General features: G+C 38.5%; 1 protein-coding gene and 1 pseudogene across 2 annotated transcripts in view; both read left to right on the forward strand.

Moving 5' to 3' along the window:
* Positions 1–3,364: 3,364 nt before the first annotated feature.
* Positions 3,365–17,238, forward strand: part of LOC149105821 (lipid droplet-associated hydrolase pseudogene) — an 80,438-nt pseudogene continuing 66,564 nt past the window's right edge. Inside the window, exon 1 of the transcript XR_016201719.1 lies at positions 3,365–3,898. The product of XR_016201719.1 is annotated as a lipid droplet-associated hydrolase pseudogene (transcript). The remainder of the gene's footprint in view (positions 3,899–17,238) is intronic.
* Positions 8,126–17,238, forward strand: part of LOC149105822 (uncharacterized) — a 71,919-nt gene continuing 62,806 nt past the window's right edge. The window contains exons 1-14 of the mRNA XM_089271545.1: positions 8,126–8,219; positions 8,486–8,841; positions 11,211–11,375; positions 11,948–12,058; positions 12,602–12,727; positions 13,086–13,182; positions 13,406–13,624; positions 13,758–14,134; positions 14,401–14,568; positions 14,786–14,896; positions 15,073–15,189; positions 15,648–15,738; positions 16,291–16,665; positions 16,829–16,951. Coding sequence (XP_089127671.1) covers positions 8,141–8,219; positions 8,486–8,841; positions 11,211–11,375; positions 11,948–12,058; positions 12,602–12,727; positions 13,086–13,182; positions 13,406–13,624; positions 13,758–14,134; positions 14,401–14,568; positions 14,786–14,896; positions 15,073–15,189; positions 15,648–15,738; positions 16,291–16,665; positions 16,829–16,951 — 2,515 coding nt within the window. The 5' untranslated portion in view covers positions 8,126–8,140. The remainder of the gene's footprint in view (positions 8,220–8,485; positions 8,842–11,210; positions 11,376–11,947; positions 12,059–12,601; positions 12,728–13,085; positions 13,183–13,405; positions 13,625–13,757; positions 14,135–14,400; positions 14,569–14,785; positions 14,897–15,072; positions 15,190–15,647; positions 15,739–16,290; positions 16,666–16,828; positions 16,952–17,238) is intronic.

The raw sequence follows: 17,238 nt of genomic DNA on the forward strand, positions 1-17,238 counted from the left end.
AGGGAAGTCTGACAACTCATTTGCATAGTGGAGCGCGTGCACTTTCAAATCCGAGTCTGTGGATCGATTGTCAACAAATCTTGGCAAAGATTTCTTTCGTTGTCTTTTGTGCCGAGATGCTGCAACAATTTTCACCAACGCCAAAAGGCTACTACATCATGTGTGTTTCTTTAACATCGTGAAATTTTACAGTGCGAAAATAAAATAGACAAGCAGTTTTGATAACAGTTAACCAACAAAATCGAAACCGTTATTCGAGTTGATTAAAGAAAGCGTCATCGTAATTTTGCCGATTATTTCTGCTGTATTCACATATTTTCAGCTAAGCTTTTAATATGTTCTCAAACATTTGTCAACCTTAAACATATTTAAAAACTAGAGATATTATGTGAGTTCGATGTACGTTTTCACACGAAAGTGGGGAAGTCTAATTTGTCATGTTTTATTGACTACGCATCGGCGGGCGCTCTTATCCATCGACAACAGACAATTTATTGGATTTTTACACAAACAAAACTGAGCAGCATCCACAGACATAAACCTAATTGTCACTTATTGGGCGTTGATAAAACGATTAACATCCAGCGTTGCTTACAATTCAGGCGAAACTCAAACTTGCAATTATTATTATTATTTTTTTTACTTTTCGAGACTCGGGCGAAATCCTCGCATGCGTGTGGCAATAGGAGGGAAACTTTGAAGTCCTGAAACGCTGCTATATCCAAATGTATCCAACTAGTTTTTTGCCGTGTTTTGGAAAAGCTGTTAATCTTCAACATATGTGAAACTAGAAGCATATCACCTAGACTAGGCAATATGCTTCTGGTGAAACTTAGAGTGGAGTAATGTGCAGCTCTTGTAAAAGAAGCAGAGGAACACCACTTAGTCAGCGATATAAAGCGGGACATAACTAAATTCGGCTTTGTCTTACTTCACTCAGACTGGAGCAGCTTACGACGAAAATACTGAAGCAAAATTCCAACAGACATGAACGTATTGATTTGTGGGCCAAAAGCATCAAACATTTCGGGAATTTCGGACGCCGTTTGCCCGCGCTTTATCCGCAAAAATCCACGCAGCATGTACGCGCGTGTGCCGCACATGGTGGCGCAAATACTGAAGCAAACGTTCTAAAAATAGAAAAATTGTCCTATATCGTAGGGAGAGCCCCAATACTAGAAATGGCGCGCGCTTACGGTCTCCGTCCCCGATTATGGCTCCTGTTTATACAGAAACAAGCTGCTTAGCCCGGCTTAGCGCATGCGTCATACATGTCATACGTCATCAAGACAAAAACTAATGTACGAGGATATCTGCTAATTATTCACAGCTATTGATGTTCTAGCTTCAGCACTGCAGTACAAAATACAATGTTTACAATGAACGCTGTATTTAAACACGGAGTTTTGCAAAAAAAGAATACAACACTGTATTTTGAGCATTTGAAAATAGGTTTAAAGTAGAGCTCTCGTTTAATTGTCCTGTGTCCACCTTTAGCTTTCAGAATTTACGTGCATTATTTTATCTCTCAGTTAGTACGCGCGCTGTGATTTATTTAGCGGGCCGTACTCTCCTGTACGGCCCGCTAAAATTTAAAGTTGGTTTTTTTGCCAAACTGTTTCGTGATTTTCTTTTCTTCACTTTTATAGCAAGTGAAAGTTTAAAACTTTCTTATGCTCTAAATTACGTAATAAAGCGTGCTAACGACTTAAAAACAATTTCAAACTGACTCGTTTTACTTTCAAGGTTCGTCCGCAGAAATTTGAAGCCTTTCCGAGTCCGTATGAATACAAATCGTCTCTGAACCCGTCAGGCACACATTAGAGATATATTAAATATCTTACTGTCCTCGTCTTCTCGGTCCGAACTGTAAGTTACGGATCCTCGTTTTTTCCCCTTCGATTTATGACCCGCGCGCTTCGCGCTTGGGCCTTAAATTGAAGGGGAAGATACTCGGTCCGTAACTTACAGTACGGACCTCGAACTCGGTTAGTAAGAGGTATGTATTTGATATCTAATCAAATTGTGATCTATTTAGCTCTAAATATAAAAGACAGGAAGTACAAATGCGAGCTACATTTAGTAGTTTATAATAACAGTCTTTACTTTCGAGTTTACGAGCCTCTGAATATGCTGCTTTTTTCGATCGATTTTGGCCGATTTGCGGCATCGAAAGAAAAACAGTGCGTGAAAAAAAAAACAATATTAATTGATTGATCGTACTTAAACTCTGAGGGTGAAAAGTTAGTGAGTGACCATTCAATTGAAAGCTATTGCGCAGTACTTTCATGTGGTACTGTTTATTATGTATGCTGTACAAGGTGGTTCGAAGTCTGTGGATGAAACCCTAGTGTGTGACCATTCAAATGAAAGCCGTATTGAGCAGCTGTTTCATATGGTACTGTTTATCATGCTGGACAAGGTGGTTCTAACTTTTAATTCTATGGATGAACCCTTAGCATATGACCTTTCAAACATATGTTATATCTGTTATAAAGAGAGGACGATGATTGATCTTCTCTTGATATTAGTTAGCCGACTCCCAACTCAATATTTATTTTAATAAACATAGTCTTCTTCTTGGAATAACCTTCAGAAGGAGCTGAGTCTAGATTCTGAACTCCAAATTCAATGCCTGCTGGTGCTGCTCACAAAAATGTTTATAGATTCTGATTAGAACTCTGTTCGGTGAAATAGCATTTTTATCCTGCTTGTTCGACCTAAATATTGGCATTAGAATGAACGCGATCCCATAAACTTTTCACTCTTTTACAACGCCGCATTGCAATTTAGCTTAGTATATTTGTTGCATCCCGAAAAAAGCAGGTGTCATATTACACCTCTACCTCCCCATAACGGCCACCTCTCTGTCCCCAAGGTGGCCGTTATGGAGAGGTTTGACCGTATAGAGGTTGTATGAGGCTGGGACCATTACTAAGTGTCTATTTTCAGTGGGTGTCCACCTATGGGAACTGTCTATTTGTAGAGGTCCCGGGGGTGGACGGGAGAGCCTGTCGTGCCCTTTAGGGATTAAAAGAGCGGTTTTGGTTCCTCTAAAGATGCTCAGCCTCAAATGGGTCACAGCGGAAGCTTTCGCATTACCTTTTAGGGTATTGAGCAGAAACAAATATGTCAGGGAATCTTTGACTCATTTACAATCGTCTCTACCGCAGCTATTAAAAATTCTTAAAGTCTCAATTAATGTGTTGTTTTAGAATTATGGTACCTCTTAGAGGTAAAAAAAAGTTTGAAGCTACCCCCACAAAACAGGATCTTGGTACCCCGGCTTAGGGGTTAGTTTCAAAATTTCCCGCATACACGCTCCATACTTTTTATATGGGAGTCTCCCGGGATTTAATGGTATATGTCATTTCCTTTTTCAGGTCATTCCCCAACAAACGATTATCCAGCGAATCCAAGTCCAATTGATACAAGTGAATCAAACAGCTTTCCACTCAGTCTTGATGAACGAATCATGCACAAGAAGATATTCTTAGAGGAGCACATTCCATCACAATCTAAAATAATACTCATTGGACATTCTATAGGAGCTTACATAATACTTCTCCTTCTTAAAAACTGTAATAGAGCTGCAGAGGTGACCAAAAGTATTCTGTTGTTTCCAACCATCGAAAGAATGGCAATATCGCCCAGTGGCAGATATGTTACTCCAATGGTGACATATTTTAAGTGGTTTGCAATAGCTGCAGTCACTGCTTTTTCTTGTTTACCTGAGTTTCTTAAAAAAGGACTTGTCCAGTGGTGGTTGAGGAACAAGAAGAATTTAATGCTGAGCTCGCTAGACTCAGTGCTCAAGCTTCTTACTCCACTGTCTGTAAATGGTTGTTTGACAATGGCACGTGATGAGATGAAAGAGGTGGTTGACCCAGATGAAGAGGTATGCTATAAAATAATCCCTGGTCTACAATCTGCAGTCTACAGTCTGCGTTTTACACTCACAAAGTTTTGAAATTTCACTTTAGATGTTGGTATTTAGATTTGATCACAAGTGAAGCTTAGAGAGCTGGGAGGGCGACTGAATACAAAGCATGCATTTCATTTGCAGCACGTGTGAGTGAGAGCAGGTGAAAGCCGGCTCATACCAGCCTTATTCAACAAGAAGAGGCATATGACTGTTAGAAAATCTACAGTATCGAACATGTAACATGTCAGACTAGGAGAAAGTAGACTGTACTGCCCAGTATCTTTCATTTAAGTGGTCACAGACTAAGTTTTCATCCTCACTTTTTTTTATTGAAGTCTAAGTTCAAAGAAAAAACTGACTGAGAGGAATCTACACATTTACTTAATATTGATTGAGAGGAACTTTAAAGACAGCACACTCCTAGAGTGTCAAATTTCAAATAAAGAGGAATGAAATTTAATATCACTTTGCAAAAGTAAATATTAATAACACAAATAGTATTATATGAAAGTGCTGTCTTTTAAAAGGTCACACACAAGAGTGTGTTCCACAGACTTCAAAGTTAGAACCACCTTGTACAGCATAATAAACAGTACCACATGAAAGTACTGCTCAATAGCTTTCATTTGAATTAATGCTCACACACTAGGGTTTTATCCAATGACTAAAACGTTAGAACCACCTTGTACAACTTAATAAACCACCACATGAAAGTATTGCTCAATAGCTTTACTTGGAATGGTCACACACCAGGATTTCATCCATAGATTTAAAAGATAGAACCACTTTGAACAGCACAGTGCTTAGTTCTTATCTGAACGGTCAGAAACGCTCTCGGATGCCATACAGTTCTTGAAGCAAACAGCTGATAATGGACACCATTGTTTCTGACATTAATAATTTTCTCTCTCAGGTGATTGAAGAAAATTTGAAGAAGTTGATATTTTACTATGGAGCAACTGACCATTGGGCACCAGTCTCCTATTATGAAGACATGAAAAAGAAGTTTCCTGAAGGGGAGATATATCTTTGCGAAAGGAAGTTTAAACATGCATTTGTTTTGGAATCTTCAGAGGAAGTCGCTGAAATGGTTGCACCCTGGATACAAGATGTGATTGTACAGGACTGGCAACAAGGGCTGTAAGCTGTAACACCTGTTACGGCTGAGTATGTTTGATGGGCCCTTGATGTTATCACAGGCGGCCCAGAGGTTGAAAACGATTAATACGTGACATTATGCTGTTGGCGATTGCGTTACAATTTAAGCCGTATATAAGACAATGTAGTAGAATGCTTCGAAAATTACTCTAAATGCTACGTGTAGAAAATAGTTTTACTTTCTGGTAGTTTGCTTCCCGTTTCTCTTTAGGGGACTATCTACATCCTGCCAGACCCTGATACACATGCCTTCTTCTGGCTGGCACGTCTTCTCATAGTAGTCCTTATTAGCTTCTAGCTTGCTCTTCGGCCATCTTAGCTTGATTAAATGTAAAACAAACAGCGGTGATAAACATTTTTAAAAACATGCATTTTGTGAACTTGACGTTTCGTATGCTAATCAACATACATTTTCAATAGTATCTCCGTTAAAATTTTTGGAAAGCTATTTATACTGTATCAGTGGGGGTCTGGAACCTAGACACCAAAACATCTGACGTCTCAAACGGAAACTGTCTGTAAAGTGAACAGTGGAAAAGCTTTCCTAGTAAAGTAATAGCTTTTCACTGTTGACATTGACATTGTCGATTCATGTGCGCATGAATCGGTTTAATACTGGGCGCTCTTAAAAGAAGGACAGGAGCCAAAGAAAATTCAGAAGAGATCTAGATAAAGCAATAGATCGGATTGCCAAAATTCTTAAAGAAATTTAACTGAGCCTGCTCGAAATTCTTCCTGCAGGACATTTTTAGTAGCTGACTGCCGTAGCCGGAAATGCCCGAAGACTAGATTTGCCTGTTCAGTAGCAATTCAAAATTCAGCTGAGATATAATAACAAAAAGCCTTCTGGTCCAGTTCTAAGCTTTATCGTATCGCTGAACACACGTTACAGCGAGCAAATGAGCAAATGTCCCTAGGAAGTCTTTTGGCAGTTTGCGGTCTCAATCAAGTTAAAAATTACATGTGTTCGTAAGTTCGACAACTCCTTGAACTATGCAGTCGACGGCGTAAAGTGCTTTCTTTTCTTTCACTGTGCGTAGAAAATGTATGTTCTATTTCCGGCTTTTAAAATCAGTAATGTCTTCCAAAATGCATCTCTACCACTTCACAGGAGACTGTTGTCTGCAATTGCGACTACTATTTTTATATTTTCTCAGAAAATTGTCCTTAAATGGGCATTCTTAGGTCAAAGACTGTTCTGTCACAGCGTGCATGTTATTCTTTCGGCCGTAATAATACTGAGTGCATTCAGGATCAGAAAGGTGTCAATCTCAGAGTGATTTTACCTAACCCGTGAAATAGTTGTTGCACAATTAGATGCTACTGAATACCAATTTCATGGTTTTCATTTATTAGTTATGGCTCTTTTGACTCACTGCTACAGTAGATATTGTTTCACGGGTTAAATAAAATCAGCCTGCTGAGGAAAAGGGTTAAAGAAAGATAAAAATGCGTTACCATTAAGAAAGGGGAAATAAGCAGATTAAAGAGGCGAGCGCTCATGGCACGCTTCCTTACTGTTACAAAATTTAAAGAACGTCCACGTGCACAAAGAAACAAAAACCACCAGGCTAACTTACAGAGTGAATTTAATTATTCTTGAACTGAATAACTATACAACAGCCGAGAAACAAGGATATACAAAACCGTTCTGTTAAACTCCCCTCGAACACTTCCGCAAAGCCTCTCCAGCCGCAAAAAAACACCTGATTATGTTTAGTAGTCCACGCGAGTACATAGTGCATCACCAAAGTACAATAAGCTAAGATAACAACAATTAAACACAGTCGAATCCCATTGCATACCATAACCCGTAAATAGACGCATCGTGATTTTCTCAGATACGTACAAACACTGAATCATTAACCTTGTGTAAGCTGACAGCTCTCGTCACAGCTCAATTGTTTAGTGGCCCCATTGAAGGTCACCACTTACGGAAAGTTCTATTACATATATATCAAGTTAGTCCACATTCTAGCAGAGTTGATACTAGATTTTACACAAAAGGCGTTCAATAAATACAAAATACAAATGTAATGGCAAATTCCGCCCTTAGCTTCGATCTAAATCAAAAGAAACGAGACTCGGTCAAAATCAAAAAAAAAAACAAAACAAACAAAAACAAAATCAAAAAAACACATAAAATGAACAAACTGGCAAATGATCAAATTAACCAAAAAAATACGCCAATCAGTTGAGACCCATCTCCTAATGTAATGACCTGGCTTGTCTTCAAACAATAGTTAAGAGCAACCGAAGCACTTCAGAAGGTCAAAGTTCAGGACGAACAACAAGCGAGTCTTAACACAGCAAAATAAATGACGACTCTGACGAAAATAACTTTCACCCTTTTCAGATGATTTTATCATCTATACAAGAAAATGATGGAAGAGAACGCCTACGAAGCTTTCAAATCTCTAGTTACTTTATGAGTTTTCCTCTTTGAAAAGATAAGCTAAAATCCGATATAATCTCCTCTATAAGGGGTTGAAATTAAATTGGCATGAAAGCAATTCAAAATACAAATAAACTGAAAATTCGCTACAAAGCATAAAGTAGAAAAGCGAAACCAGAACATTAATTGATCAAAATTGAAATGTGTAAAGTTCAAACTGGAAAATTTGATTAACTTAATTTTCGTTTCTTGTGGAGGATACGGGGGCACTGCGGGGGACTGGGGAGAGGGGACATGGGGTGGGGTCGGTAGTTTTCATTGACCAAGCAACAGCGATAATGATCAGTTCAGTGTTATTTAAAACAATTCTTGTATTGTAAATTGATGGAGATAAAATACGCTCCTCGGATAGGAGAAGTATCGTCAATTTCTAAGGAATCCGTCATATTTTCTTACACTGGTCATTTTCCTCTGCCTGTCATCCTCAACCTCGTCACTTATATGCGTCACCCCCAAGATAACTGATTTTTGTGAACGTGCTGTTTAAAATTTGTTAATATCCCATAATTCGACATGTCCTAACAGGTACATTCCAGTCACGCATTGCCCTTGTGAGGATTATAATGCGCATGAGAGTGAAGTTCCCTCTCAGTCGGAGCAAGATGTCGTCTGAGCACCAATACGGGATGCACTTCTTTCTCATTTTTTTGTTGGTTTGCCTGGGCGCTCCAGCCACTGAAGGTATGGTATCTACTCTCAGTTGCATTCTCTGAATGTAAACCTTAATTCAACTTCTCAAGGCAAGCTCAGGCGTTTTTATGTCTTGTTGATCAGAGAAGAAGCGAACTGAAAGATGGGGGAGGGGCGCACACATCAAGAAAATTGAGAATTAAATCTCTTCCCAAAGCAATCAACATGTCCATTCCTAGGATATCGGCTGCGCATTCAGTTAAAACTTTGTAAGTGCGATCATTTTGAAGAAAAAAGTTTTTTTTATTCCTTTACAGCACTCGGATTCAAGGCCGGAAAAGAAAACGTAACAACAAGCTCACCAGGGCTGTTCGGTTGTAAGAAGATTTACTTCCAAATGCCATTTTACGGCGGACAGCAAGTAACGGTTCTCGCCTCAGTTGGCCATATGGTGAAGAGCCAAACCCCGCGGAACGGCGCTGCAGTCTGGGTAGAAGATATTAAAACGAGTGAATTTACAGCCTGTGTTCTAGAATTTGCTAACGGTTCAAATAAGTCCATTGAGGTAAACTATCTTGCGTTTGAAACTAAACCCCATGGATCTCAAACTGGCACCGCATCCTTAAACTCTTGGACAACTGGAACGGAATGCAAGAGGATCGATTTTCAGCAGGTTAGAATTTGTTTTGTTAAGTGGTTTAGAAAGTAAAGAGATATATAAAAATTTCATGAAAAAGGGAGCCCCGATTGTGGATGTGGATGTTAGAAAGAAAAAATACAAAAACAAAATATTAATATCGTCAGTTAACACTAAAAAATGATGATTGCAGTATACGAATTAATCTAATCAGTATGACAAAAGATGAAGAACTAGTGTGTAGAAATTGTAGATCAAAGCATTAAACCTAGCCATCCACTCAGAAATTCCTCAAAAATGCAAAAAAGACAAACAAAGAAATGCCAAAAAGTTGCCAAATATTGGCAGAAACTGCCTAAAACGGTTTGCCAGTCTTTTTTGTGTGCTAAATTTGTCAAAAAGTTGCTAATATTTTTGAAAGGAATTAGTGCGGAAAAGAGCTTTACTTTATGTAACGAGGTTATTTAAAGAATCAAAAGCGCCGGTCTTGGTTACCAAGGCGAGGTATTTAGCGTGAAATTACGACTCTAAAAACGGGCCCTAAAAACGAGAGTTTGCGTGATTGTTCACTGGTGCGACAGAAAAAAAGAAAACAAAAGAAACAAAAGTGACCTTTTAATCGTGTTGCAAAATCATTGCCGCAACCTACGGATCTAGAAACAGGCACAAGTCTTTTTCAAAGTGAAAATGAAGTTTCTTCCTGCTTTGAACTGAAGTACAACTTTTTAGAGAGATATAAGAAGCCGCTTACGATTCCGAGTACCAGAAAACGACAAAATCATAACGGCTTGGACAAGAAAATGGCCGAATCAAACGAAGGAAATCCGCAAGGCAAAGTTCAGCAGCCGAAGCAGCTCCAGTGCCAATTGTGACATATGTAGAAGACGAAATGGCAGCTTTCAAGGGGAACATTACCTCACCAACTACTAAGAAAAGCACAGCTACAGTACAGCATTCATTTTGAGTATGTAGGCCATCCCATAAGGGTCACAATGTTCCAGTTAAGAAACCATCATCAAATATCTTGTATAAGACGGTTCCACTCGAGCAAAATACACTTGAAAAGTAGACGAAGGACATCGCCTCAATTGCGTCTTTGGATGGCAAATTCACAAACTCAAGCGGCCGTAAAACAGTCATACTCAAAGCCTACGCGACGACTTTCATCCGCTTAGAATCTCGGAGCTGAAAGGTCATGCTAACCCAGATTCAACTGCAAGTTACAGCCTCTGGAAAAACGACGAAGGATGTCAAACAAGCTGGCTGGGTTTGGATTTAGTGATACTTCTTAACTGGGGCATCGTTTAACAACTCCCCAGTTAATATTTCTATCAACTTCCAATCTGGTACAACGGCAGTCCACGATCGGTAAGCTTTTCTGCTACGAGAAATACATTTCGCCTTTTTATTCTTGACTCGATGTTATTTCGAAGAATTTGAACACTGAAAATTTGGCTGGTATTGAAATTTTAATTTGAGTGTAAGATAGTTCTTACTTAAAACTGTTTGCTCAACGTTGTTGAATACCAGCCAATGCTTTCTGGGTTCACTTCGCGATTTGTGCGATATCGGTTTCTCGCGTGAAATTTAACGTGGAAATCACGAGTCAGGTAATCAATCTTCTTTACTGAAACTTGTCAATCATCTGCCCTTTTCAAACGTGACTTGTGCAAACGCTGACCATTAAAATATAGCGTAATAGCTCAGCAGAAAGTATTGGAAACAAATAGCGTCAGGGGATAAATATCTAAATTCGGAATATTTCTCAACAACTGAAGAAATACATTAAAGAGCCGCCTCTCTTGATGAGAGGTTGTCTCAAGTAAAACAATTGTAATTCAAAAGTTGCCAAGCAACATAAGGCTAAGCCTAAACTGAAAACTGTTTCAATGCAATCGAAAAACATGATGTTACTATGTTGAAATTTGTTGAAATTGAGAAGCGCTTATCAATTGAGACTAACCACAAAGATTATTTTTCCTCATCAAACACAAATGTTCCTAATGCGAAAGATCAAAACCGATAACAATAAGCTGACTAGTGGTTTTTGGACTTAAGCGTATTTTTCTCCTTTTGAATAATTAAAATATTATCGGCGGGCTCTCATTGTGAAAACATTTACACTTTCTGCAGCGTGTAGCGGGTTGCGTGACTCACTTTTGAATATTAATTTGTTATTTGAGGCATTTTGTATTTTTACCATCTTAAACGTTCCGTCAGTTTTTCAAAAGATATGTTGCAATCTCAAAATGTCTGTAAGTTGAAGAACCTTGGAGGGCTCAAGCAAGTATTCACTCATTCTGCCATTATCGGTCATTTTCTTTTCCCTGATCTGTTCATTCGGTCATTCACCCACTCACTCGCTTAATTTACTAATCTTAACTTCTCTGATTATTTCATTTCAGCGGTTTTCGACTCCACCAACCATATTTGTAACTGCTAGTCACCAAGTTCCCAAGAGACCTCAAGATGCCATCGCCGTGTGGGTGGAGGAGTTGCGCGTGGACAATTTCAAAATTTGTCTCAGAGAAGCAAAGATTTTCGATGGACCCCATAAAGGGATAAAGATAGTGAGTAAATTGAAATTTCGTTTCCTGTCACTCGTCAGTCTAATGAACTGGACTCTGCCAAAGATATGCACTTCATCAAAGTTGAATGAAAATCATGATGACCCCTGAGTAAAGAGGAGCATTCTGAAATATTTACAAGCGTTACGATGTTACCAAATATATCAGAGGTCAACTTCCCATGTGACGTGCCCGATCGTCTTCCATTTTCAAGCTGTTCAACATGAGTCTTTTTTGTACCAGCATAAAACATCAATCGTTGGCTTTCAAAAGAAAATAATACAAAAAAAAATATGTTTTTGGTAGCTCTTTGATAAAACTCTAGCTACTTGTAGAAATCATGTGGTAGAAACCGTTGACTGGAAGCAGCTGAATGCAAACACAAGGAGAGTTGCTTCTTTTATATATTTTTTCCTGAAAAAAGGCTAATTATCAACATCTTACTGGGTTTGCGTATCTTGCCGATAATTTCATGTACTCTTGTACGTTGGTTAAAACAGTCCTTAATTGTGCATGTTTTTGTTTCTTTAGTAATTGACAGGTTTTAACTACAATATCTTTTATTTCTTCTGCAGAACTGGATGGCGTTTACAAATCTGAGTGTTGACAATTTTACCATAACCGACAGTCTCGTGTTTACCAATACAAACTCACCATCTGATCAGGATAACTACGCTTTCTGTCAAGTAAGAATAATTATTGCCAGCCCGCGGCATTATTGTTTCTTATCTAAATCCTCTTTATAATAGGGCATCAAAAGGGCAACAACAGCAATGCTATCATAACAATGGAGGAAGTTAAAATTGACTGTTAACATGGACCTATTTGAACTGTGGGCCCACAAAATATGTCATAAATAGTTTCTGAGACCCAATTTCATTTTCGGTGATCAATTGATCAAACATACTTTTCCTCTTGTTCAAACAGATGACCTGTACCTCATTAAAACTTCTATTTGGGTTCATTCTTGTTTATCTGTACCTCTTTTGTTTCTAGGGCTAGGGGCATTGTTTGTGTTGTATACCTATTGTCTCGTTTGGCCAATCATGAAGACCCTTGTAAACGGTGCAGGTCGGCCCTGTTCAAATCAAACCCGCTTTGATTTCAAATCTAAACATTAGAATCAGCGTATTATAAATACCAATACGAATTATTTATCAACCTTACTTCTACAAGAGACTCGCGGAAATACAGTCGATATTAAATTATTTTTTTCTTTTACATTGTAGACAGTGAACTTCACAAAACCATTTTATGCTCGTCCTGTTGTGTTAGTGACGCCAAAACGCACTGACAACAACAACAATGCGAACCTTTCTGGGTCACGTTGTAACGCTGTCACCACTTGGGTTGAGGTAAGGAATACCTGTTGTGATCTTTGTGTGATTTCCGCAAACACTCAGGTAATGGCACAAATATCCCAAGTTCCTCGGGACCCATGAACTTTATATGACATTGCGTAACAACGTAAATATAACAGTTTGTATGGGAACATATACGTATAACAGCTCGAGATATAGAAACAATAAAAACAATTAGTTTAACTCTTCTGTTTGTTACTTGTGTTTCTATGCTACTTTGGGGCCGTTTCAAAGCGATTTCAGTAACTTTTAGTTTCACTGTAACTTTCGTTTATATGAGTTCTTTAAAACTAATCGGGCGGTATAGCAACTTGAACCAGGCCGGGTTTAACTCATCTTTGATTTTATTCAGTATACATCTACAACTGACGCACAAGTGTGTGTGAAGAATTACAACAGCGACTCCAACAATAAAGATGTTATCACTGTCGACTACATTGTCACTGGAGGTAGGCAAAAAGATTCCATCTGGAGATAGAAAAAACACTTGGTATATTTAGCATTCTCTTTCCTGTATGCATTTCCCCCCTCTTCAATGTTGCTCATTGGAGATATCTTTGTAAAAGCTTGCAAACCCACAGTGGGAGGGCAGAAGTGTGTATAACTATCAAGCAAGTGTGTACTAAAACAACATCAGATCGTTTCGTGACAATTGTTTATATGTCTTGCCAGACTTGGATCCTTGCATAGACGTGACATGTCATTATCACTGCCTGTGTAAAGCGTTTGGACCAAATGATGCTCGCTGCGTTGCTGTTGACAGTTGTCCATCCTACCAAGAACCAGTCTGCTCATCAAATGGCACAACATATGACAATGAGTGCTTGTTTCGACAGGAAATGTGCATTCAGCGACTGAATTTCTCTGTGCAACACCCTGGTAGTTGTGAAGGTTAGAAATTGTTTTACTCTGAAATTTCTGACGATGTCGAAGAAGATGATGATGATTACGATGAAAAAACCTGGGAAGTTAATTAAATTTTTTTTTGTACTGATTTGTGTTTTGTACTGTTATTTTCTTAAAGGATTTCCTTTCCAGCGAGGTCGCCGTCACATGCCACACATTCCTTCACTCGGATATTCTCACTGTGAAGTAATTTGCCTCAAGCCTTATATGTTTTATCCTGACAAACCACTTGAAGTTCAGATCACTGTCAATCATATTGACACCAGTGACAAGTCATATGTACATGATGCCGCTGTGTCGTGGGTCGAAAATGTCAGTTATGATCGATTCACTGCATGTGTGATGGCAGCAGGCTACAATGAGCGGAAATCAAAAGCTAACGTGACAGTTGATTGGATGGCGTACCAAGGGGCTCCAGTGGGTGGTGTTGCCGGGGAAGTACGGATATCACAATGGTGGACTGGAACGACTTGTAAATCTGTCAATTTTCCATCGGTAGGTACTTTCTAGTTTCATTTTACAACTCAAGTTCACGAAGAATAAATTCGAATAGCTTACAGTCATCGGAGTTAGTTCAATATAATATGATTTCCTTTGGACCAATGGAGCTAAAATGTCACGTATCACTCAACCATGAAAGCATTAGCCATCCCTAGATTTCCAAATCTTCGCTAATGTTAAACAGCAGTAAGGCAACAAGAACAACAGTAGTAGCACGAGTAACATCAACAGTAACAGTTTGTGTGTTTTCTTCTATGCAGGGGAGGTTTTCAGTGATACCTTCAGTGTTTGTTACCGCAGCGCACTCTCGTTTAGGACTCAAGCGTGACGCTGCCAGTGTGTGGATTGAAGACGTCACGCAATCCTCGTTTAAAGTTTGTTTGAGAGAGCTTCAGAACTACGCAGGATCTCACGACGATGTTTATACTGTAAGTGTCTACACCTTTATTACGTACCAAGCATAAGGAACTAATAGATGCTTATCACTTACTTTAGCCTCTTAACACTGGTCTTTAGCATTGGCAGCTAATTCTCTAGCATACTTCACCATCAGCATATCATACATCAAGAAAAAATTTAATCTTGATTTAGATCTTTTCTTATGGTTAATTGTCTTGTTAACATTTATTTATTTTTCTCTTTTAGAAATGGCTGGCGTTTTCTTCTCTCCACAAGCCTCTTTTTACAGAACACAGTTCAGTCTATTTTGCTAACGCCCAACATCCACCTGCAGATTACAACAATGCCTATTGTAAGGTATACGTATACTTTTTAAAAAAATTTCAAGAGTTAGTGTACAGATCCTACAGAACAACGTCAATTTAAACAAAACTGACTCAGTAGGTTATTACAAAATTCCGGTTTGGTAGTGGTTAAAGCTAATAGTCAAAGTTGGATTACACTCCGCTTACCTAATGAGAGTTTTTCTTTAGGATATCCGCTTCACTGAAAAGTACAACAGCACCCCGAATGTGTTTGTTTCGGCGAACCATTCATCTAGCGGTGGAAATAAACAACCAGTACACAATGGAATAACTGCTTGGGTGGAGGTAATTCTGTTTCTTTACTTCTTTAGGCATTTCCATAGAAACTGATTTTTGACAAGCCAGTCGAACCAAATCTCATCTATTTGACAGAGTTCTTGGTTTCTTTGAATTTTCTTAAACGTCGATACAGAATTAGTATCGTACCTTTTTACAGCCATTATTTTCCATCAAATTGAATGCCGGGAAAATCGTAAAATCCAAGATGGCGTCTCCAAGACGGCTGAAGTCATAATCGACAAAACGTTAATTTCATGTTGTACAGAAAGTTGAGGAATATCTGCTACAGGCAAATAATATGATATTGATATGTCTTACCAGAACAAAAACCCAAGGGAGGTACAAGTTTGCTTTTTCTCCCGATGAGTAAATAATATTCAGAATATTACCGGAAGCGAAGTGAAAATTATCTTTTGGACTAAAAGTCTAGAAGACCACTGATTATATTTGTTCTTTTTTTGCAGTACATCAATACAACCGATGTGCGAGTTTGTTTAAAAGAGTTGTATGACACAAAGTATGATCCACTGTCTATCTCATACGCTGTCCTTTCAGGTACGGACAAAATAATTCATTTTTAATTTTACTATTCTCTAGATCGGTAGTTTAGCTTTTTTGATATTCATATTTTATTAACTTCTATCTCCTACGCTTTTTAAAGGAGCTACGTCACAGTTTGCCCATGTTGAAAAGTTTAGGTTAAATATTTCAAATCCGTCGTTTGTAATCCGTGTTAACCTCCATTCTGGCCATCCTTGTTCCTTGATTGTTTTTTATTACCTCTTTGAAGCCTGTATCTTAGTATACGATGATTTTCAGGTCTCTTTCAATTTAATGATAATTTTTTACGTGGCCGAAAATAACTCAAGATACTGTGACTGTGCCCCTTTAAAAATAAGATCGTATCAGCCTAATTTTTTTCTGGTTTGATGATCAGAAGTTAATTTCATAACAAACGAAGTCCAATGTTTCAGTCAGGAGAAAAGTGCCAAAACATGTAGAGGTTTCTCAGAAACATGACAACCAACTATTTCCTTTAAAAACACTCAAGGCATTCTTAATGATTTCTCTTACTTTTTATTGATTTATTTTTGTTTGCATCTACAGACATTTGCCAGCCAGGATGGACTTACTTTGGCGGTTATTGCTACTTTTCAAGCCCCGCATGCGCCACATGGTTGACTGCTGAGTCAAACTGTTCTGAGATGAACTCTGATCTGGTTACAGTGCACAACCAGGAGGAAAACGTATTTATTCAGCACCGTCATGCTGGCGATAGATCGTGGATAGGGCTGAATGACCGCAGTGTTGAAGGTTCTTTTGTGTGGACAAATAAAGAAATTAGCAGTTTTAGGTTCTGGGCTCCAAAGCAACCAAACAACTGGAACAATGAAGACTGTGTGCACACTCTTGGCGTGAGGCATGGATATACTTGGAATGACGTGCCATGCGATAACTGCTTCAACTTTACTTGTTTTACAGGTGATAAATCTCTACTAATGAAAATATTGTAGAGTCGCCAAACTTTAGCTAGGATCATCTTGCGCACTCAAACCGGATCTGTGGTTAATTCTCAAAATAATTCGTTTTAATGTTATTTATGTTATATCTATTTCAATTTGGTTTTCAAATGTAATTTTTGCAGACCTGGAGGAGTGCATTACCAACACTCATAACTGTGACGTGAATGCAGATTGTGTGAATACCGTGGGCTCATATTCCTGTAAGTGTAGAGCTGGATATACCGGAGACGGAAAAACTTGTAATGGTAAGAAACAAACAAACAAACAAACAAACAAACAACTTCTTCCCCTCCCCCCTAGCTTAAAAAACTAGACATAAATACATTTGATGTGGATGCTAAAGGTAATGACACACAATTTATTTTCAACAACTATGAAATTTGTCCTGCAGTAATGGGTTAAGAAAAAACTGTAACCAACCGCTCTTGTGCAATGAGAATAGTGCTAGAGAAAAGTTCAAGCCCGTAATAACTATATTTTTTTAACAATTTCGAAGCCGACGCCAGTGGCTTAGAACCTGGGTAATATAAAT

Source organism: Orbicella faveolata, unplaced genomic scaffold (genome assembly GCF_042242905.1).
Source record: "Orbicella faveolata isolate gen_17 unplaced genomic scaffold, um_ofav_v1 contig_34, whole genome shotgun sequence".
Taxonomy (NCBI): Eukaryota; Metazoa; Cnidaria; class Anthozoa; order Scleractinia; family Merulinidae; genus Orbicella; species Orbicella faveolata.